Source organism: Thermobia domestica, chromosome 14 (assembly GCF_964235325.1).
Source record: "Thermobia domestica chromosome 14, izTheDome1.hap1.1, whole genome shotgun sequence".
NCBI classification, from domain to species: Eukaryota; Metazoa; Arthropoda; class Insecta; order Zygentoma; family Lepismatidae; genus Thermobia; species Thermobia domestica.
This window is the reverse complement of record NC_137467.1, coordinates 55,864,369-55,890,168: the sequence shown is the minus strand read 5'-3', so window position 1 is coordinate 55,890,168 and position 25,800 is coordinate 55,864,369. Positions and strand designations below refer to the sequence as shown.

Here is a 25,800-nt window from a genome sequence, read left to right as displayed (position 1 = left end):
TTTCTTACTGTTGTGTAATACGTGATTAATATTTTGTTAATAAGCGTACCTATATATACGTAAATATACATATAGGGTATGCATCTGTGGCATCTTGCAATCAAGCCAGATGTGTGTACAACACTCATTAATTTAAATCACCCGTTTTTTTCTATCTAATGCATCCCATCCTGACATGATTGTTGGGATTTGTAAAAGTCCAAAATCGTTCGATGGATTTAGGACTGTAATACATGCTGGAATATTATCCCGATTTGATGAATAGAAATGATGTATGTAATTTTGTTCGCTATTATAGTAAAATAATCAACATCCTTTATGTTCTCCTAATAGTATTATGGTACACGTCCAATATGCACTTCAATCACTATCTCTCTAAGCACAATAGCCTCCTTAAAGTGCACTGAGAAAAAAATGTAGCTGGCTTACTTAAAAAGGTAGGTTACATGCGTAATTCCTGTAGTTTTTGGTCCTAATGTACAGCAGACGTATAACTGAAAACGTATGTTTTACAATGGCTTCCGTATAAGTATTCCATCTATACGTACTTTGCGTATGAAACAATATAGGCTGTCAAGATTTCACATAGAAATGAAGTATATAACATGTATTTGAGGAATGTAACGTAAGTATATGCATGTAATATACGGAAAACTGTTAGATGTCAGACATCCTGCCTGTATCATCTAAAGGCAGTGCGTATGTAGTATATGGATAACGTATGATCCATGCTGATTTCTGTAGTAAGGAAGAGGTTTCCGTATATTTATACAATATACCGCTGTCCCGAGAACGGATTGAACTGCTCTTCTTTGTGGAAATCAAAATTTTGCCGTAAACTGTAATACTGTTATGAGACGATTAGAAATATGGCGATACTTCTGGTCTAATGCAAACATCTATTAATATTAATTTGTTTGGCCCTGTCAACGGAGTCGCCACCCTTGCGCATAACGGCTTGGGAAATCTAATCAGAAGGTCTTCAGATTCAAATTTTGATGAAACCCATAATGTGAGGTTATTGGACGTTAGAATATATGGAGAATACATATTCATAAAATATTCTTATATTCTAATTCAAATTTCAAGACAAACATAAAACAAATAAAATGCGATACATATGCAACTGTTATCGTTCATTGCAAAATACTCTACATAAAATGATAACAGAATCTCATATACTTCAAAGTTTTCACGACTTATATATATATATATATATATATATATATATATATATATATATATATATATATATATATATATATATATATATATATATACATTCCAGCTCATCCATAATGTTTATTATTATTATTATTATTATTATTATTATTATTTGTAAAACTAATATTCTTTTCCGCCACATTATATATAATATTTCTCTTTTCGTCTTAAATATTCATCATCATCATACTTATTCATTGTATCATTTATATTCTTACTCATATATATATAAACCTTTTATTCATTATATATCTTTCGTTTATATTTTATTACTCTTTGTACCACTTTTTTATTAAAGAGCATAAACAAATTTTGGGCGGATTAATATATTGCATTAAAATTTAATAATAATAATAATAAATTCTGGATTAAAACACGTATATCAGCTTGATATTATTTTTAGGTTGCAAATCATCTGTTATCATACGAGAGACATTGTAAGCATTAAGTTGATATGAGTATTTACGTTATATGAGTAATACATTATAAATAGCAGTGATAGATATGCCCTAATAATAGTACATGTATTTATAACAGTGACAGACATGCTACTAACAGTCATACCTACATTTATAACAGTGATAGGTATGATTCAAACAGTGATGCATATATTTACAACAGTGACATATATATATATATATATATATATATATATATATATATATATATATATATCGAGTGTTCTAAAAATGGCGCCCATGGACCACAAAGCATTATTCTACAGGTCAAAATAAAGCGAAAATATTATATGATGGAATGCCCTCCGGGGCCTCCTTCAGCCGCTATGGGGAAATCAAAATTTCATTATGTGGCAACATCGTATATTAACTTGGAACCATTAACAATGCCCTACAATTCCATTAAACGGTTACATCGCTCGTTAAGGTCATAAGTGGTGCTAGTGTGAACGTCTATCGACTTTAACATCCATCTAGTGAGAATCGATGCAATTGTTTAAAAGATCGATAGATCTACTCTATGACAATTTATCTGCGACGTTGCCACATAGTGCAATTCGCGTTTCTAGACAAGGACCAGAAAAGTATACAAATATATATATTTTTCGCTTTATTTCGACTTGTAGAATACTGGTCCGTGGGCACCATTTTTAGAATACACGATATATGTATATCGCTCGTTTATTTCAAGAGTGTCATAATTCAAAATTCCTAACTTTTCAGAAGAAGCGTTTGAAAGTTTCGAAACCCAATAAAGAAAACTGGGTGCAAGAACGACACAAAGTGTTCTCTAGCACCCAGTTTTGGAAGCACATCTGTAAAACTTTTACCAGAGATAGACATCAAGATTAGCTTTCATTTTCTGCCCATAAGACAATAAGGGCGATTTTTGAGTTATGTTACTCTTGAGATAAACATGCGATATATATATTCTGTATACTTGTACCAATAACACACTTAATTCTAACAGTGAACCACATACTACGTACTTCTGATATTGCTATTCGTTAATTTCTTTTACTTGCACAATTTTTTTCTTGTAAACGCAGCTCCTATGGAAGTCGATTAAGAGCTGATTATATGACGCTGTATGTTGGTGTTATCAAGAAACTAGTAGAGCAGTTGGACACATCACGAGACTTTATTTTATCCAGTCCAACAAATGGGATACAGAGCGAAGAGGATGGTTATATTTCGCAAGATCCTTCGAGTCCTTATCACGGAGACAGTAAGTAGAGTACTACTATAATATGTATATTGTACTTTCAGAACTTTAATTTAATGAATTTCTCTACTTAAATTTTGTAATTTACCAGTACTCCATAAATTAGATCCACTCGTAAAAATAAAAGCACTGATTCTAGTATCAGTACTAAAGCTTGGGACATAATTGATAATGTGTAGGTTAGGCGATTGAAACGAAGGCTGCGGCACGATGTGCCGTATCGTAAATTGGTGTGGCTAAAGCTGATAAACTACAACGTGAACGATAGCTGGTGATATAAGATGTGGCAACACTGCAGAACACTCATTTGGTAACAGTGTTTACAGAGAGCGAACTGCCATTTTCAAACGCTATACATGAAGTTCCTTAGCATAGCTGAAATTAAGTTGTATAAAAGTGTAGCTTCCTTACTAAATCTACTAGCTTCAAGCCTAAAGTGACAAAGTAATTGTCATACTGTAACAAGTCATGTGAAGGTGAGTTCCTGGGAATCTCATGAGACAACGTGCAGTAAAAGTGAGTTTACCTGTACACAAAAGTCAAATTTAATTACATTGAAACTCCTCAGCTGTCGACAAAAATGGATGATTCAGGTAATTTCGTCACTGTTGGTGACAATAAAAGAACAAAAGGCAAGAACAGTCCCGTAAACAGCCCCAAAATGTAGGGGTCCTGGTAGAAGCTAAGGGGGGGAATGATTCAAACATATTATAGTTCATCACCATATTATAGTTTATTTGCAAGCCTAGCGTGAAAATTATAGGGAGTCAGTAAAAATTTAGGAGGGCGGCCTGCCATGCAAGCCCGTGGATACGGACCTGGGAATAAGTTCCAACAGTATGGGTGCCAGTTACAAAAAAAAAAAAAAAAAAAAAAAAAAAAAAAAAAAAAAAAAACATAAGCCACTATATATATAACACATATTCTCGTGCATAACCTTTGCTTAACTTCTGATCTATGTTTTCTTTAAAGCCCATTCGTTTTGTACATTTAGACAAAATTAACTGAAATGGCCGTTATTCGCACGGAAACACTAGGTTTATGGAAAATATTATATTTGAAAGGTATATTTAAGGTCCTTTCCTCCTTTCTAAACCTATTTAAATTAAAATGAAATTATAAGAATTCAGCTTGACCCAAGTGCTGTATTCAAAAATGTATTTCCGACATTGCCTCCCAATATTCTTTGCGAAACATTTTCTATCTTATGATACGCATTTCAACCAAATTTGATTGATAGAAACTTGGTTCGAACTAAGTGCTAGCGATGTTGAAAAATTATTTTTAAACGGTTATCTCCATTCAGTCATTTTTTTTAAAACACAAAATGGGGAATTAAACTACACCGTGAGCATAAAGTCCTGCCCTGATTATAAACATTTATTACGGAATAACCGTTCGACAGAATAATGTAAATTCTGGTCCGTTTCATAGGTTAGGATTACAAGTTTTTTTTAAAAAGACCAATAGATGGCACTAGTGCTACCCAAGAGTGACGCAGTACGTTACTTGGCGCGCGCGAGTTAGTTGGCGAAATGACATCGGAGCAGGAGAAAGCGTAATGCTTAGACATTCTCCGAGCTACCAAGGGGGCACATGTTGAAGTGGTCTAACGTAAGTGGTCTTTAAAAAAACTTGTAATACGAAAATATATAACTGACCACTATTTACATTATTATGTCAAACGGTTCTTCTGTAATAAATTTTTGTAATCAGGGCAAGACTTTACGCTCACCCTGTATTTTAGAAATTACTCCTTCCCCCTAGAAGCGGAATTTTTGACAACACTGGAACACGTGACAACTCACTTTTAGTGAGGTCGCACGATACCGACTTTTATTTCTCTAACTTGAAGGACTTGTAAGACACTCTAATTTTTAGAATAGAGTTTGAATCCCCTCTTCCTCCTATCTAATCAAAACGACACGATTAAAATACAACAGTTGAAGACAGTTATTATGTATGTTCAACAATTCATTCCAAATGGTTGAATAGTTTTTCAGTGACAGACAACGTCGACTTCATTCATGCTAATGTTTGTTGGCCAACACAAAATATAACTATTGTGCTGTTAAGTTCAGTGTGTAGAACATTTCTTTGGAATCACTGGGAACAAATGATGCTGGAAGTACTGGTAAAAGTACGTCATGCTTGAGTCGCTTATTGTAAGTTCCATTTGAAGCACATTTCTTTGAAACCCACCGAAAACAAATGATGCTTAAAGTATTGGTGGATGAACGTCATGCTTGACACATCTACAATGAGTAGACCGGTAAGATTACACGACAATGTTTCCAACCCTATCACTCAACCATACTTCTTAATAAGAAGTGGAATTGTATCATATTATAAATGTCACTTTTTTTTTTTTAAATAAATTGACTCTTACGTCATCATGTATTTCATTTTTTAACGTTTACTTATTACTTGGACTCTTCTTGGTTATTCTAAAAAAATTAAATGCGTGAGTAGAAATTAGAAAGCATGCCGATGCACTGTTTCCCACCAATTTTGTAGATTAATTCATAGGCACGACTATTGTTCTTGCCCGTACCTAAATTACTTGTTTTCTTAAACTGTGCAAACTACCTCTATTTGCATAGTTTCAGAAGACGTGTTGTTTATGTTACTGCAAAAGCAATGGTATAAACTCAAGTGAACAGTGCTGGAGAAGGTTTCACGAGGGACCATAGAAAGTCAACTAGAAGGTGAAGTGGAAACTCAAAATAATAATAAAAAAAGCGAAGGGAAGTGTAACACGCAGTGCTAATTTCAGAAGGTGGTCAGCAGGGATAGATTTCCTTTACCCGCTCTCTTTCTACAAAATTCGCCCACAGCCAAACCTGCAATAGTGCGCAATATAGATCAACAGCACTTTTGCCGTACTACTTTTCAACCTCCCGTGTATTGAAGGACTTCCAGGTGTAATGTAATCTAAAATCATTACTGGTTACACCCTGTTTCTAGTGGGAAGGCGAAGCATTTTAAAACCAAGATTTACCATAGTGATAGATCGGACTTCTGATCAAAATTGATCTTAAACTATTTTCGTAGGCGTAGGGAAATGTCAAGGATAAAATTTTTGTCTCCTTTTCCTTCAAGAATTATAGAACTACAGTTCTGAAACAAAGTTGATATTTACATTATTGGATAATTTTACAGTAAAATTTTAAAAGAAATTTTAAAAAGAATCCATAGCTTCTTTTTCTGAGTGGAGTGTGCGAAGTTCTAGTCGCACACTCCATTTTGATAAGGATAATTTGAAGGACTTGATCCACCGTAATCTACGTCAAAACACCAAAGAATCAGCCATAGAGATGGGTAGTGGACAGGCATTTGTTGTGCGACGCTTTCAAAGTATGAGAAAGTTTCAAAAACTATGCTCATGGTTGCTTCATTCACTCAGTTGCAGGCAACAAAAACCAGAGTGTTGTTGTATGTGATTCTCTCCTTGTCGCCATCATGAGCAGTATTGTTACCGGAGATAAGTAATTTTGCCTGAACGTGAACTTTAAGGTGTTGAAGGAATAAGTGAGCACAAACAGAAAAGTAACACCACGTCCATAAAAGGATTTGCATCCCAAGCAAACAATGTTGCGTGTCTAGTGAGACGTGGAACGGATTATCCACAGGAAACTCTTTCGAACTTCTAGCCTGTAATCGTACCCTCACTGCTATCATATTGTGATCAACTACAACGTATTCATAAAGCACTTCAAGAGAAAGAGCTGAATTATCGGCATGACATTATCATTATTATGTGTTGGCGATATCACATGATTAACGCTAGACCACATGTGGCACACATATGACAACTGTTGCCATTCAGCAACTTCAATGAGAGGTTCTTCTGCATCCTGTGTATCTCCCAGATAGGGTTTCTACTGATTACGATTTTTCAGTCCTCGTCGAGTGCACTCGAGTGCAAAATTTTATTGATAACTTCTTTGTATCAGAACAACCGAGTTTGTTCCATAAAGATATCCAATAAAGTTGGGAACAGACTGTGAAGAACAGCACAGCACAAACTAATGAATGAACCCAAAATGATAGATTCATAAATAATACACCAAATTGGTTCGCTGCATTTGCCAAGAATGCATTATGAAGGTTCTGACTTCTTGACACTATAGATAGTCATAGCGAACGAGTATTAACTGGGTGTATGACTGCCAACCTGTGTAATGAAGTCATAATTAACCGATTATTGTATAGTTCTGATTCTAATTCTCAACCTATTTGTTAACTATAATTCTTAGTAATCCAGTTTATCTAAGCTTTCTTGAACACAGAGAAAAGTTACTGGCCCTCCTACCCTTGGCCAACTGACTTACGAGGGAAGTACTTGAAGTGGTACGCGGGGATCTGCATGTGTTTCACACCGCGTACACTTCACATGTGAAATATCTCGCTTGAATGGGGTCTGTAGATGGCGTGGCGACCATTTGAAGATCCGAACAAGGCACTCTCCGAAACACTAGAAAACATGGACAAAATAGGAAGCTATTGTGTAATTGTTTTTAGACGTGGTATATATAGGTTTAAAATTTAGGCGAATGTAAATCTGACATCAAATGTTTACAAATCAAAATGGCGGATCCAACATGGCGGACAAAAATTACAAAAAAACTAGCTATGGTTCTAAATTAGGTATAAAATGATATTCGACGTCGTTATGTACGAATCGGATACGAAAAGTGTAAAATTCAAGATGGAGGATCCAAGATGGCGGGCAAAATGCAATCAACTTTTAAGCAGATTTTCGTGGTCGCAGAGTATGAATCCAATGTTAAAATTGCAAATTGGAATATAATGGACCCAATGCCTGACAAAAAGTGCAAAAGTACAGAATGGGCATATGTGTATCGAGACGAGCCTGGTCCCCGTCTCTATCTCTTCCCGATTTGGGAAAGCACATCTCGATCTCAAATTAGAAAAATTAGAGTTTTACGTCCCACGATTATGCCGGTTAGGCTAAAGGAGACGGTGATGATGAGTGATGAATGAAATAAGTGGTAGGAAACGGGAGAACCCCGAGAAAACCCACGCACACTGTGTTTGTCCACCACAAAGTTCAGTTGGCGGGGGCTGGGATCAAACCCGGGACCCCAAGCACCAGAGGTGAACGCTCTACCACTGAGCCACCGCGGCCCCCAATCTCAAATTAGAGACGAGACCGAGATTAGTCTCGATGTCTGTACTATCCCTACTTATGAGAACGGACATTTGTCATACATATGGCTCACAAGTGTACGTGGCATAATGTGAAACAGAAAAGACAGTTATGGAAGCATAACTATGTTTTAAACTCCAACGCGCACTTTTCACTGTCATTGTTTGGATCTTCAGATGATATCTGCAAATAATCGCAATGTATCCTACAGGCACCATTCAAGCAAGATGTTACAAATGCAAAGTGTACTCGAGGCGAGCTTTTCAACGATATATAACACATGCCGATCCCTGCGTATCTATTCGGGTCAGGGGGAGGGAGCTGGTAGGAAAATAATTATTGTCTATGATTGTAATCTGTGCGTATCATAAAACTTTAATGTGCGCTATAAAACTTGCCCTGTTCTCGGCGAGAGTTCATGTGGTTCGGATTCCACGTTAATCAGTAGGTCCCTTCTCGCATAGCCTCGCTGCTAAAGGGGACGTTAAACTCAAAATCATCTCAACTCAAAACCTACCATGCATTCCGTGCTTCAATTTTGGCATGATTATGTATAAAACTCGCTCCCTGTTTATTACAAAATATCACCTGTCCCTCCTTGTCCCGTTACGTACTATAAATGTCTTTCTATTACATGTGCAAGAATCACGTTATGTCTGTTTTGTACATATTCTTTGCGCCTTTAGTCCGCCACATTGGATTCGTTATATTGCATTTTACATTTCTAACACTGGATTTGTAGTCAGCGGCCACGAAACACTTTACCTACCATAGCAGTTTCAGTTCCATAGCAGTGTTTTGCATTTTGTCCGCCATTTTGAATTTTACACTTTTCGTATCCGATTCATACATAGCGATATCGAATATGTCTTTATACCTAATTTCAGATCTATACCTTGCTTTTTGTAATTTTTATCCGCCATGTTGGATCCACCATTTTGACTTGTAAACACTTGATGTCAAATTGGTATTGAGTTATCTTTCAAACTTTCGTAACCTGAGATTCAACACCGCGTATCTCCAATTTTGGTGAATTTGAGTGTTTGATACCATTAGAATCAGCATATGATGGCGCACAATCTGGTTAAGTATTACACCTATATCACGACAAATGGCTCTGTTATTCCCTTAAAACTAATACCGCGTATAATGAGGATAAAGCTAGTTTTCAAACGGTTTTTTGTCTCTCCTGTAAAATTGGTGAAATGATACGCGGTGTTGAATACACCAGGTCTTTAAACAATTACGTCATAGCCTCCTATTTTGTCTACGTTTTCTGGTGTTTCGGAGCGTACCTTGTTGTGATCTTCAAGTGGTCGCTACGCACCCTACAGGACCCATTCAAGTGAGATATTTCACATTGGAAGTGTACTCGGTGAGACGTTTCCATCGATATATGACACATGCAGATCCTCGTGTACCACTTCTAGTACTTCTCTAGTTAGTAGCCACGTCTGTCCGGGTCAGCTAGAACGTACCTTCGAGCAGAATACTCATTCATATATTGGTAAAAAAAATATTATATTTTGTACACCCGGACATACGAGCGGATATATATATATAAAGGTAACCAAGAAAGTTCTGTCGCTTTTTCACCCACTACTTTCGAATATTGATATGTCACCTAAGATATACCTGGAAGATCAAAAATAGTCTCCATCAGCATCGATGACTTTCTGCCAACGTTCTGGAAGACCATGGATTCCATCGCGGTAGAACTTTGTGAGCCGTGAAGCGAAGAAGGTAGCAAGTGCATTCTGCACCTCTACTAGGGAGTTGAACTGGTGTTCTCTAAGGTGATTGTCAAAGTTATGGAACAGATGATAATCGGACGGTGCAATGTCCGGATCGTATGGCGGATGCAATAGTATTTCCCATCTAAGGCGTAGAATGGTGTCCCGGGTGGGGCTTAGCGTTGTCCTGTAACAGGATGACCCCTTTGCGATTCAGAATTGCTGGCTCCAGATTTTCGAGTTTTTCTTGAACACAGCTTAACTGCTGACAGTACATAGTTCGCCGGTTCATGGGATGCTAAGCAATGATGGCGACACTGTGAAGCATCGTACAGGACCCACTTTCCATCACATGTCAACACCCTGTTCTGAAATGACTTCTTCTTTAAGCGAAAGAGCAAAGAAACACAAGTGTCTTGTCGCGTTGCTTTCTGGCTCCTAGTCATATCATGTGGGACCCATCGACCCAACTTGTAGTGCTTCCCAAGTTGATAGAGGTGATGCCGAATGGTTTCTCCAAACACGCTAAATTGTAGTCCCAGTTCCTTACATGTCTGGCCACTGTTCGACTCAATTGCTTTTTGGAGATCTTCATTTTGTACATGCGTTGGTCTTCCGGCACGTGGTAAATCTACGAGTGTTTCGCCACCGTCCTTAAACTTGTTAAACTACCTCTTCACTGTCAGCGTAGTCACGACATCCTGACCAAAGGCCTGGCATATCTTCCGCCCCACTGCAGCGGAGTTTGACCCCAGTTTGAACTCGTACAGCATACACGCCATTTATGACGCTGTGTGGAGGTCCTGTATTTACTCTGTCCTTATGCAAGTTCACGGTGTAACTGAACTGCCACAACCAGGTAGTATTTGGATACCCACCGACAGAACTTTCTTGACTACCTTTATTATATATATATATATATATATATATATATATATATATATATATATATATATATGTAATGTTTGAAACCAAGCAATATTTTCCATGCATCTATTTTTATTATGTACTGGGATACAAGAACAACTGATGGCAGCACTGGTATTCATAGCACTGTTGTCAGACAATTCATAGGCTTACGAAACTATTTTCGTTACCGAGTATAGAAAATATTGTACGTTACTCGTTATTTGACATAAATGCCAAATACACTGCATAAAGCTTTGCCCATTGAAAAGAATAAAATCCAATTGAAATTCTCACTGACAATTCCTATTTAGTTCTGATATGCTCGGAATGCGATGTCCTTGATGTTAAATAAACACACAAGTAACACCCTAAAGTGGTAGTCATTTTATATTGCTTTAACACCTTATTTTTTGCTGTGGACTATTTCCTGTAATTTTTGCCATTACATCATTTCATTCTTCATCATCATCATCATCATCAGCAGCAGCAGCAGCACCATCTTCCTTAGCCTCGGTGTATAGAATAGCGACTTTAAACTTAAAAAAAAAAAACGTGAAATTAAGATATGATTTACCATGCAAATGAAACTTGATTTCGTGCGCTGCGTAATTCTAATTCTCTTCGTGGCGACATCATGTGTTCAATACTTGAAAAGGAAGAAGGGTCTATGTAGATTCAAGACCAATTATCAGCTTAGACAGTCTGTAGAATGATGAAATTAGGACTTTTTTTTAAAATGTAACGCCATATTACGTTTTCTTCTTAACTTTTCGTTAGCATAGTATTGGTTCATTGATATATATATGAACTCTTTTTAATTATTCCATGAAGAAGTAAAATAGTAAAATACGAAATAATGATAATAATAATAATAATAATAATAATAAGTGGATTTATAAATTTGGTTAGAGTTATATTTCATGCACTAAAAATACAAATCTCTGAAAAAGTTAACGTTTATTTTTAAAATATTACTGAAAAACAAAAATAAATTTTCGGTGGATTTTTGAGTATCCAGCACGCGTTCTAAGACAATCCGAGCGTGCTGATTTCAAATATGAAAATTGGTTATCTCTATCACCCAAAGGTTTTCATATATAGGGTTATCATCTATAAATCTTCAATATTGTATCAATGCAAATAACTCACAAATTGTAGTTTCACTAGAACACTAATTGCCACCTGCAGCGCATAAAAAGTTGGCTTTATCTAAATAACTAGTGTAAAAACGTCACATTTAACCTAAATATATTGTAACATTCTTTTAAAGGTATAATACACACAAAATATACAAATACACACATATAATATAGATATAAAATACATGCATTCTGAATGCCTTTATAAGTTTATAGGTAGTTTGAATTTCTTAGCTTTAGACGTGCGCTTGTGCTGAGCATTTGGCATGTCCCACTGAAGTGTCCAGCAGTAGTCAGCTAGCATCGCTGCACTTCATCGACACTGGTAGCGTGACTCCATTACAGAGATGTCGTGATGGAATTTTTCTCCATGTTCATCGCTGACTGAACCTAGCTTCTCGGGGAAAAAGTCGAGGAGATGAGTAGAGGAGGTGAAATTTGAGAGACGTTGAAACCAAGCTGTTTATACGCACTAATACACTTCGCACAACATTTACATAGTCATCAGATTTACAATTCTCTAGGAAACTTGCTACGACTGACTTGAATGCCACCCATGCATCTCTTTCAGTTTCGCTTAGCAAGTCTTGGAAGTTGCTGTCAGCCACGGTCTTTCTAATTTGTGGACCTATGAACACATCTTCTTCCACTTTCGCATTACTCAACTCCGGAAACTTGTTGCACAGGTACAAAAAAGCATCTGATTCGGTCTCTGGTGCCTTCACAAAATTTGTCACCTTGTCACGCTTAACCAACGGCGCACGAAGGATGTTTTTGCTTCCTGGCTGCATTCTATCTATGATTGGCCAATTCTTGTTTATATAATGATAATTCCTATCTCTGCTATTTCACTCGCAGATGAAGCAGCAGTACTTGGTGAAGCCTGTCTGGATTCCCATGAGAATAATGATTACTTTTATATCCCCACAGATTCGCCAATTATGCTCAGTATAGCGTATTTCTTCAAGAAGTAGCGACATGGTTTCGTATGTCTCTTTTAAGTATGCAGAATATCCAATAGGCACTGACACATACCTATTTCCATTATATAACAAAACTGCCTTCAAACTTGTCTTTGAAGAGTCTATGAACAGTCGCAATTCTTCAGTGTTGTGTTCCATACCTAGACTTGACATAAGACCTTTAACGTCCGTACAGTAGCAAATATTGTCACTCACTGTGAAGAACTTCTCGATTTCCTTTTGTCTATGCCGAAAGCGATAAGTCACAGTACCCGGTGCAAGCAAACCATATTCTTTAAGACGTGAACCGAGCAGTTCAGTATGACGTTTTGTTTGTGCCAGGTCCCGTACAAGGTCCCCAAGTTCATCATTATTTAATAAATGAATAGCTTCCTCAGGTTGGTAATCAGATTCTGAATCATTGCTAGAAGATGAAAAAGAATTTTCCTCTTGCATTCCTTCTTCAACTGTGTATTCTTCAGGTGGTGTTGGTATTGGAACACTGAGGGGGTCATGTGGAATTGGTTTGGAAATTGAGGGAATGTTTGGAATTTTACAGATGCACGAGTTTTGTAGGAGAATCCATTGACGATTGCCAAACAAAAATAACAGTCCGTGATGTGGTCTTTTGACTCACGCCGTATCATAGGAACTCCGAATGCTAGATGGTTGTTCTTCTTTGCCTTCCTTATCCAACCGCGCAAGTTGCATGCACAGGACAAACAGATGTACTGTGGTGCACATGACTTTCCACTATCCACATTGGAATCAAAGTATAGTTCATATGCTTTCTTCAGAAACGGTGTAAAAATCTTCCGATGAGATTTGTCAGTGAAATAGCCGCATACGTAGCAAAATAAAACTGGTGAAATTGTGCAATCTCTGGATGCTATAATATCCACTGTTACTGAAAATAAAAAAGAAACAAAACGCAATTATAGTAAAGCGATCATACAGTATGTTTCAATGAATACAAAAAATATATACAAGGAAATGTTTTATTTAAATTCAGCCTAAATAAGAAACAAAGTTTGAAAATAATAATTTTGAAGCTGTTTGGTTGACTGTCTGCATAAAACACCGTAGGTATTAACATTTTTCACAAGTCCTACTTTTCCTTTAATTAAACGTGATTATTCAACTTATCTAACTAAACATTAATGTAAAATGTTATGAAATATAGTATAACATTCCTGTACTGTTCCCTTATTCCACGAATGCAAAGGTCGGTTTCCAGCCTAGGAAAAAATACTTTAAAATGTATAAATTTGAAGCCGGATTGCTCTGTCTCCATAACTCATCCCAGATTTATCATAAACCTAAATTTCCTGCAGTTAAAAATGATCACCTGTTTGCTTACTTACCACCAACAGGAACGTGAATTGTTCTTAAATATACAAAGTCATTTATGTACCGTACATATATAGAAGTATGAGCTGTGCCCATATTCCAACTATAAAACAATACAAATAATTCCAACCTATATATATATATATATATATATATATATATATATATATATATATATATATATATATATATAAGAATACATTTGAAGCTGGATGGCTCTGCCTGCACAATTCATTCTATGCAAAAACATTTTCAGAAACCTAGATTTCCTACAATTGAAAATGACCACCTGCGTGGCTTGTATACTCACGTTATCCAACAAAACGAATGTAAAATGTTCTAAAATATAGCAACACATTTTGGTACTGTTTATGTATAGGAAGTATGAAACTCTGCTCCTATCCCATGTAAAACCATGATTTAAAAGAGGATGAGAACATTGTGTAAGAAAAATCTTTGCTGGTCTTCTTTTTCACCTAAGTATAGCACAAATTGTGTTTTTAAGTTCTTGCAACTTTCTTCCACGTTTCAGCGATTCTACATTTACATAACACTTCCTATTGTACTCCTAAATTTTAAGTTAAAAGTAGCAGTAAAATTACAAGAAGTTAAAAACTGGATTTGGGAAAGATTTACAGTGTTCTCTCCTATGTGGATTTTACCACTAGAACTTGTGGAATTGGGATATACTTTAGTGGGGAAATATTTACTAATTTCACATCATTTACGTATGCGTTAGTAGAGTGTCTCACTACAGCTAGTGGGAAAACTACAGACACTAATGTAGATTTCTTTACAACATATAGTACAGAAAACACAAAAAAATTAGTGCTTTTTTTACCATAAGATTGCTTCTTTTATAATAAATTGGTAATAGTGTAAAACTTTGGTGAAAAAGTTTGACTCAATTCTTTACAACAACAACATCTGTAGTATTCAATTTTCACGGAATCCAAATTCACTTTTAGCTTAAGTTCATCGTCAGAACTGTGACTACTGTTGCCAGCACAGTAGTTTAAATTTCCGTAGTCCCACTTGAAGCTGGTACACAAAGAATTAAAATAGACACTGGCGTTTTTTTTTTTTTTTTTGTTAAATCATCAATGTTGCTTGATGACATGTGATAAAGGTCTGCTATCCACAGTGTGCGAATTAAAGGGCATTTTGCAAGGGGGATAAAGTGTACGTCTCAGAAAATTTACATGGGGTAATTGAAGACACTTTTGGGAGACCCAGTTCCACAGAGGGGAATTTTCCCAATATTCCCGTGGTAATTTGGATACTGGATATGCGTTGTTAACACGAATACAAATTGACAATATGTGCCCTATAGGTTCATATTAAGAACTGGTTTCGGAGAAAACATTTATTCAAGCTTGCCTCTACATTATTCAGCGCATAAGCCCACATATTTCTGCACGGCTGGTTGGAATTTTAAAATGGGTGTAGCGTGAAATATAAAAGTTAGGCGATATCTTAAAGATCTGAGGTGATAGAGCAAAACGGTTTTCAGATTTGAATTCCGTGTAACAAATTGTATTAGAAAAAGTAAATATCATGTGAGATATCCACAACTCGTTTTTCAGTGTAATCAGTGGCGTATTTACGATTTTGATTCGGGGAGATCTTTGCTAACTTTCGGGGCCTTTGCTTACTAATAAATATGTAACAATTTCGTCAACTAAATGAACATATTGCCTTCATCTAACACGTTCTGATGAAGCAAATGTATTCAGTTAGTTGGCGAAACTGTCACATATTTATTATTTTTAAAATAAACGTTGATTTCCTCAGAGATTTCTATTTTTAGTGTAAGTTATTTAAATAGCATAGCTAGTATGATCCAGTTAATTATATTCCATAAACTACGTAGAAAAATATTTTCCTTTGTTGCTCAAAATTTTGTACTGAAGTTCTAAACTCCAATAATTTAAATTTAAATTTGTTTAAGAGTTTGTTATTCAAGAAGGAAAATCTACAATAAATAAAGAACAAGAGAATAAGAAACAACATTGATTCATCAATTAGAGCTTTATTACGCGTATACTGTATTACACTCTTGCCAGCGCAAGAATACATGCCTGGTGTGGTAGAAACAGTTACCTAATTATGTGGTTTTGTATTTTTAGAAAGATTGCATGATGTATACTTCTGGTACTTGACAATATTGTATGTTTTTTTTCTTTCTTTCTGACAACTGTAATGCTTACATGAGAATTTCTCATGCTTTGTAAGCTAATGAAACAGGCAAATAAATGAAATGAAATGAAATAAAAATTAAGTTCTGTTTCTGCTACTAAGGTCTTCGTGACTTTGGGGCAGGCATGTTAAACTTGCGGAACACATGTGGTCTTTGATTTATTTTGCTGTGTCGCTCAGTTCCCGCCCCAAAAATAGTAAACAAAAAATTGTATAATCAGGTAATTACAAAACTGTAATGATATTTTAATGCTTAACAAACGATGTATTGTTCAGTACATTCGTTACTCCTCGGGCAACACTAGCACTTTGCTCTACAAACTTTTTCACTAATGACAAAGAACAACTCCCAGCGAAATCCAGAATAACATACATTTACATGACCTCTGTTCTGAATATTGCCAGTGTGAGGTGCATGTCCCCACATACACGAAAGGTAATAGAGGAAGATGTCAGATATATATGTCAGATGTCAGAAAAATAAACAATAAGTGTCCATCTACAACTACATTTCTTTATGTTCCCTTTCCTTTTTTATAAGTACGTATTTGGTAAGATTGTAGTATGGACTCATTTTTTAAATACTAGTTACTAATACTAGTTACCAGTATGGTACACTAAGGAGTATGTGTCCCACTCGAGGATTTGTCATTTTTGATTTAGAATTTACGCTAATCCCACTCTACCTGTCATATCAATGCGAAACGTTTTTTAATGTTTTTTTATTTATTTTAAAAGAAGCGTGACTCAGAGTAAAAGTGAGGGGGAACGTGCGGGAACGTCGTTCCCTACTTTCAAAAATATCTATGGCATCCCTTCACTTGCAAAAAATTACAATAGGCAAATATAGGCACGGGGAAGGCGTGACGTCACGCGTCCTCCTACATTTTCAGATCCACTTTTATCCCTGTACTGACTTATGTACACTTTGAACTTAAATATTTTTGGAGTTTGGAGCGGTTTGTTCTTTTGTCATTATGTTTTTAGTATAGAATACATTCAAAACTGAAATAAGGTTTTTTGTTATAGAATACAATAAATTAAAACTAATTTTTCAACCTTTATTTCTTAATTACAGTTCACTTTTACAACAATTTTGAAGACGCTTGGAACTGGGAAATTTTCCCTTTAGGAAGATTTATATCTGAGTTTGGTTTTCAATCCTTCCCATCTTTGGAATCACTAATAGCCGTGTCTGAATCAGAAGACTGGTCTTTCTTTAGCAATTTTACCTTCTTACGTCAACATTCGATGAGAGGAAATTACAATCTTCTAAAGCAAGTCAGTATGCACTTTGAACCGTTATCGGACTTCGAGTTGACGACTTCAAATGGTTTTAAAACCTTTATATACCTGTCACAGGTAATCTAAAGTTTTGTACATTATATTTACATGATTGTTTTCAAAATTGTTTAGGTATTAACATCTAAATTCTACATATATGGAAAATGTTAAACAGGGTGTCCATAAAAATATACCATACTTTAAAGTGGTATTACGTCACTTTGGATAATGGTATTTAAATAAAATTGATCACATTTGAAAGAAAACCTCATTTTTTTTACTGTACCTCATAGATATTGGCTGTGGGCCCCCATGAGTGTCGATGCAGCAATCAAGACAATATTCTCATTTCACGCCAGACACGCTTCAACATATCTGATGAAATGAACTGGATTACAGTATTGATACGAATTTGCATGTCTTGCAGGTTTTGTGGCAATGTCGGTACATAGACACAATCCTTTATTTAACTCCTAAAGCACGCTGAATCTGCAATAGATTCTGGGTGTTGTGATATTCTTAATCGGTTTTGGGCTGTCGCCATAACTCCTTAAAACGCATTCTTTAATAACAACATAACATAACAAAAGGAAATAAATTTACGTTAGCATATTACGGCATATCACTACAGAAACATAAAAGCTTCCTAAGTGACATCCAGGAGAATCAGCAAGTGCCTGCTAAATATCCAACAATATCGATTATCGATATATCGATTAATCGAACCTATATCGATTAATCACAAAGTAAATACGAGTGAATTTATTTTTCTTTGTTGTACTATCATTATTGTTGACATGCACAAAAATATTTGAGTTTTTCTTTCAAATGTGACCAATTTCATTTAAATACGACTAACCAAAGCTACATAATATTACTTTAAATTATGAGTATTTTTTATGGACACGCTGTATATTAAGGGTCTGAAATAGATATCGGTATAAAACAGTCATTTTCAATTGGATATTCTGTGACGTCACATGCCTCTCATTCTAAGTAAAGAACGTATAGACAGGAACCCCCCCCCAGACACAATTCATGGATCCAAGACTACTCTCATAGTGGTCCGACATTTTGTTTATTTTCTTTCCCTACCTCGTCACTTCCCTTCTACATGAAAAAGATTGTAAAGTATTGAAACGGCAGCGCAAGGATCAATTACCTGACATAATCAGAAATTATTTAAGTAATACAGTATTGGTATTGTTTTATATAGTAGTGTATGCCAAACTACTTTGAAAAAAATATTAAAAATATTTTCTTTGTTATTAAACAGATATGACTCTTGTGAGGAATAATAACGTATGGTACAAATTATTTACAAGTGGCTATGGAGAACAACAAATGGCAGCACTTTTTACTTATCTAAATGTCAGAAAATTAATATTCTCGCAAAGCAATTTCAATGAAAGGTTATCAGAAATGTAATACTTCGTTCGTTAGTTAGTATAAATGTAAAAATAGCGCGTAAAGCTTTGCTCATACCAAAAAAAAGAAAAAAGAAAAAAAAACATAACAAAAAAACGCTAATACAAATTCACAACGTCAGTTACTGGTTGTTTATGACATTCTTGAAAGGCAGTATACTCTCTTAAAATTACAGTATATATGCATTTACTATATCTTGTATACTTTATTTTGAGACAGCTGTGGTAACTTTGCTATGTCATGCTAAGTCTTGTTCTTTGCAAATGTAAGATTTCGCTGTCCACTCATGAATAATTCAATTGTTAACAATAATATGTCAGAAGCCTGCCTTTACCATACTAACTGGGGGGTTAATAACAACACATCGTATATATATATATATATATATATATATATATATATATATATATATATATATATATATATATATATATAAGAACACGGGGGCTTTGTTCCTTTTTTCACATTCATTCAGCTAGGTGGTATATGACACATCATGTCAAATCGATGAAACCAGGCTTATGTTAACCGCGAAACTGGACCGTTGCTGTTGAAATAACGTGCTAAAGTCCACTAGCCTGCATTAAACTTAGGCTATTTCAATACCATTTTTTTTTTTTTTTACTGTGTAGGGTTGTCTACTAGACAAAAGTTGATTCTATCTCGACTGGGAAAGGTGCCCTGGACAAAGGTATCCAAATTTACGATGTGGCACTCATGGATTCGGAGCTTCCGTTCACTGCTTTGTCTTTTAAAAAATCTACCTTGTAAAAACAAATACTGAAAGATCAGAAGTAAACAAATCAATTTGCTTATGTGATGCACAACAAAAAGTGTTGAGTTGATTTTGAGTTGAACGTACCTTTCAGCAGCGGGGCTATATAAGACGGGATTAACGTGGAATCCGAACCACATGAGCTACCGCCGGGAATCGAAGTCAGGTGTCCCAGGTAAAAGACATGAACGCTAACCGCTTAGCCACTAAGGAGCTTACACAAATAAACAAATGAAGGTATTAATTGAACACAATATTAACGTAGGCCAGTGGTTCCAACGTGACTACGACTTTTACACGTTATTTCAATACCAAAAGTCCAGACTTGGGTGTTGACACGTGATCTATATTACGATTTGACACAAAGATGGTGTTCAAGAGGTCTTACAGAACTAGGTGAGTAAACGAAGGAACGCACACTCGAACAGCAACAATAATCTTTCTATGTATACCATGTGCTGTTTGTGATACCCAAGGTAGCACGACAAACAAAAACCATTACTGTACTAATATTAGAAGCTATATTTCACAGCCAGCGACCGTGGTCTTTCTATATATGCCATGTGCTGTTAGTAACACCCAAGCTAGTACGGTAAATAGAAATCACTAATATACTAATATTAGAAACTACAGTTCACAGCTATTTCAAATCTCTGTGTGTCAGACAGGTACATCGATATTGTAATTTCAAACGTGAATGTTTTGTGCGGTCGACCCGGTTAAATGATTTCCCCTTTCTTCGGGTAAGTGGTTTTGTTAAATTGTAGAGGCCATGAAATAGAAGGGTGTCTAAGGAAGTTGGTTTTTATTATGTATTGCAAAATTACTCGTACATGCATCAAATAATAATAATAAACAAGAGGAGAACGTGTATGATTGAAAATGTGCAAATATAAATAACAAGTGCGCGTTATTTGCAAGAAATGAATAAGTGTAATAAGAAACAAAGGTGAGGTCAAAAAGTCAAAAATTCAAGTAAGAGTATCAGGACATAAGAAGACTGGGAAGAGGAATAATAAACGAGATGAGGATATTGTACTGAACGCGACGCCACACTACAAGATTTCGTTAAGAGACAAATGAGATTATCGTTTATTACTGCGGCAATTCACTCCCCATCAGGAAGTCGCGGTCGGAAAGAGGGATTGTCGCCGCCGGAGGCAGCCGGCACCCATCCGCGGCGGCACGACGATCTATTTGTTCAAAGTTGCCGACCTTATGCCGAGGCGGCAAGCGATCGAAAATCGTAAAATAAAATGCCCTTCGCCGACTTTTTGCTGACTGTTGCCGACCGTCAGAGTTGGCAAAACAGTCGGAAAGGCCTCTTTCCGACCCTCTGCCGATTTCTTATGCCGGCTTCTTTTTGACGGCGGCGCCGAGGCATTTAATGCTCATTTCCGGCTGTTTGCCGACTGCTCGGCAAGGCAACTATTCGTCGCGGTCGAAAATCACGCGGAAAGACGCCGGCGTCCGGCGCCGGCAATTCGAGCGCGACATCTGGTCGGCATGAACAAATTGTCCGACTGTAGACGGCAGAATCCTGATGGGGCTAACTGAAGGAGACAGAGAACCCGCATGTTAGTTGGTTTTACTGTGGGTGACAAACGATGGATAACTACTAGTGGTTAGGTTGCATAGTTGATAAATGACGAATACTTCCGGATATAGAGTTTTCAAGGTTCTATTGGAAATGATGCAAAATCATAAAGTATTAGTGCAGAGTATGGTGTAACGTGAAGGAGTGTCATTGTACTGCAGAATATCCTTTACCATGAACAGAGTTGATTGAATATGTGTTAATATATCATATTCAAAGATAATCCAGGTGGATAAGCAGAGATGGGAAATTTATAATATTCTGGTCCTAGAGGTGTACGTGTAGTGCATTGCAGTTCAAGTTGGATAGAAACATGTTCTCTTCCTATGGAATCAAGTAAAGTAATAGTGATAAGGTGATAGAGAAAGAGAATGGGGTCATAGAGATGTGTTGTTAACTGGTGTCCTATAACTGGATAAATGATGATATTCTCCAGGCTTTTAGTACAAAGAAACTGTTGTTTACCTACTTGTATTCGGCTATGGTAGAAGTTCAGATCTGCCATTATTATGTAATGTCTTGGCTATGTATTGATAAAACGAAAACAAAACATGATTAAGAGCCTCGTCTGGGCGGAAATCAATTGTTCGAAAGGTTATGGTGCAATCTGGAAAGTATATGGTACTGGGAGTGTCCCCTGGTGGACGTAGCATACGAGAGACGGTAGTGGTCCCATATGGAAGACGATTCTTGATACCAATATCAGTACCGTCATAAACACGTGATCCTGATAGAGCATCCTGACGCTGAGCTTGTATTTTGGAGTTTAACAATGTAGGTACGGAACAAGATAAGTCTAGTTCAGTGCAAAAAGTCTTCCTATATTAATAGAGTGAAGAGTGTCTGATGTAACAGTAAGGAACGAATATTGAAAAACAGTAAATTAAAATGCTATGATGAAACAAAAATGCTGTTGAAAGCCTCCATTATACAAAATAAGCTTCAGGTGCATGGAATTGAAAATTAACTGTTGGTCCTGAGTAAGTGATGTGAAGTTGAAGTTTAAAGGGATTTCAGCTGCGTGAATTGTTTGAGCTAGAGTATGATTTTGAAGAAAATTATGGATATTCTGTTACATAATTGTGAACAATTGGAGCAAATCCTCAGCAGTGAGTGGATGTAACACGGAGTTAGCTGGTGGAGTTGAAGGTCGACAGAACGGATTGCTTCGATAAACACAGTTTTTTGGTTACACTTGCGGCTTGACCTTAAAACGGTAACTAGATGTGGGAATAAGGGTTGCTTTTCATTAGAGCAATCCTTAATTGAATATGCATATACAGGGTGTTTCAAAACAACACCGACAGCGTTTGGGAGGGGATTCTTGACACCAAAATAAGACAAAAATTATAGGCCAGCCTGGATACACAAATGCTTCCTTTCGGAGTTATAGGCTGCCGAAAACATAAAAAAATGAACTTTAAAGGTCCATAGCTCCAATACTGTTTGATCTACCGTAGTCCGGTCAAAACTGCACTTAGGAAATAATATGTCCGCTATCTCAAAATACATGTTTCAGAATCCTGAGGTACCCACACAACAATTTTTATAGAGGGGTTTTGTTTACAGGTAAATAATTTGAAGCACTGATCAACTACCTCTATAAAAATTGTTGTGGAAGTACCGCAGGATTCTAAAACAAGAATATTTGTATACAGCACATACTAGTTCTGAAGTGAAGTCTTGACCCGACTACGGTAGGTCCCATAATTTTGGAGCTATGGACCTTTGAATTTCATTTTTTCATATTTTAGGCAGCCTATAACTCCGAAACGAAGCATTTGTGCACCCAGGTTGGTATATAGTTTTCGCCTTATCTTGGTGTCAGGAATCACCTCCCAAACGTTGTCGGTGTTGTTTTGAAACTATCTCTCTCTCTCTCTCTCTCCCCCTATATATATATATATATATATATATATATATATATATATATATATATATATATATATATATATATATATATATATATATATATATATGCAACTTTTTTGATCAATTTTGGTTGATCGGTAAGAACCCGTTCGAGACATGATAGGCCTTGATTGTTCCTAATACGGATCCAATGTTTCACAGGAAGGACTTCTTGATGTAGCTCCTCAAGAAGTTATTTATGTGTAAGATCTGGTTCTACTCCGCATATGACTACTAGCTGCATCGGAAGATGGAGAGATTCAGGAGAAGTTTTGCGTGTTGATGTAGTCAAGGTTGATAACTTTGTCTTGGGGCCAAAGATTTCAAAGGTAGCCCTTACATAATCATAAGGATGGGGTGGAGTTGATAGTAAGTCAAAGGCTGGCATAGCTTTGGGGCTGTATCCGTTTGACAGCAAAGAAGAAGAGAGATTAATAACGTGTATGGGATCAGATGAGGGACATAGTAGCTTTTATGCTTTTATGCTATAATCATAAAATGAGGTTAACATATGAGATGAAGATGAAGTACACTCATGTCCAAAATGATTGACGCATATTTATAACTGTCTTCTTGTAAGAATATAATTTGATAATGATTTTGCAGGGTACTTTTAATACTGATACTATAGGTATAATCGGGAAATGTATATTTGTCGTAAATTTCATAGGAAAAGAATTATAAATACGAAAACTAGAATCAGTAAAACAAAATGTTGCTAAATTGACAAGAATGTTTTATTTTCGTGTTATTGTTCTTATTTACTGCTCTTTTGACATGAAATGTGCCACATATATATCTTTGCCGATTGTACACATACTAGCATTATAAGAAATACCGGGCGAATTCGTTATCAAATTATATTCCTACAGAAACATATTTATAGATATGCGACAATAATTTTGGACATGAGTGTACATTGGACATCAGCACATGGGGTGTGATCTTATTTTCCGGTCCTGGGGTGCTGAGGGCCATGGTAGAGACAGTGAGAATCCTGTTAAAACGAACGGATTCTTGTGCAACGTAAGAAGGAGATATGAGAGGTGAATGATCGTCGACTTTATAAGCAGTAGCAGAATGAATGTTGGAATGATTAGAGGTAGACTCTAATGATATAAAGAAAATAAGATGGAAAGTAATGTTTGACGAAAGTGAGAATGAGTTGAAAATTCATTGTATCCAATAGCAGGGCTTTTTATTTCTCAACACATTTAGTGATATACCTGAGTTGGATTGTTTCAAAGTGGCATAAGCTATGCGCAAATGTCAGGAATTCATAGAGTTCATATGTAGAACTGGGTAGCTTGATGCGGAATGCAATACGTATTGCGAGATGTTCAAGAATGTTTAATTTCTTGTAATAAAAGAAGGATGCGTTAATTCAATGCACAAACTATTTATTCTAATATACCTACTGGCCGTAATAAAAACATTGCATGTATTTAGCACTATAGATGATTTTAGACCTCAAGTTGTGCCAATTAAGTATCTTAAGAGATTCTATCTATAATAAGTTTTAGTTAACACTGTCTTGAACAGAGGACGCAAAGAAAGATGTTTGTCGATGATAAGATCAAGATATTTAATATGAATATTGAATATGGTTTCAGAATCAGCTGGTTAGTCTCACATATTCACTGCGCACATCTGTTTCATGGATCCGAAACTAGGATTGAATTTTGACAGGAAATTTCTATAGTATATACTATATTTGCACTTATTTTGATTTCTCCCGCAGAAAACTGCCACATTTTTTTTTTTTTTTTTTTTACAGACAAATGTTTCGAAAGATGACACCGATCAGGAGTGTTGTTTCTACCATACTGTTTTTTTCATTTAAAACGCTTTTCATTTAAAACGCTTTTTACTTCACTGTATCTAGCCTCACCTCTTGCCTCTTTGATAGTCTCATCAGGTAGCATTATGTCTCTAGTATCCTTTTCAACTTTTGCTCTTCCAACACAGGATAGTCATGAATGATTCTTTGCATGTTTTACTGTACCATTACTTGTTCGGATGGTATAATTTGTAGACCATTGTCGCTTCCTGACAGTGGCATTCACTGATCCACTTCTGCTTCTTCGAAATACCGACTTCACTACAATGTTCCTTTAGAAAACATTCTTTCTTTAACTGCACTACCAAGACCCCAAAATTTATCATGGAATGCTTACCGTATCTATCTTACAAAAGCTATCCTTGCTCTAGTGAGTGCATATAATGTGATAACTAAGGCCCGGATTTTTATGTTTTTACATATTTTTTCCTTTGTATGTACGCTGGTGAAAATATGAAATGTTCGGAAATTACGAAGTAAAGAGCCATATAAACCAAAATCACGTTACATATTTTTACATATTTTGAAGTCTGTTACATATTTTCCGTCTACTGAACATATTTTTACATAAATTCAGTTTCCTTGCTTCTTTT

The 25,800-nt window shown here is 36.0% G+C and overlaps 1 protein-coding gene across 1 annotated transcript in view; it reads left to right on the top strand.

Moving 5' to 3' along the window:
- LOC145669834 (beta-mannosidase-like) overlaps nt 1–25,800 on the top strand; it is a 164,107-nt gene that overhangs the window by 112,820 nt on the left and 25,487 nt on the right. Inside the window, exons 9-10 of the mRNA XM_081738179.1 lie at nt 2,732–2,910; nt 17,451–17,734. Of these exons, the coding sequence (XP_081594305.1) occupies nt 2,732–2,910; nt 17,451–17,734 (463 nt within the window). The remainder of the gene's footprint in view (nt 1–2,731; nt 2,911–17,450; nt 17,735–25,800) is intronic.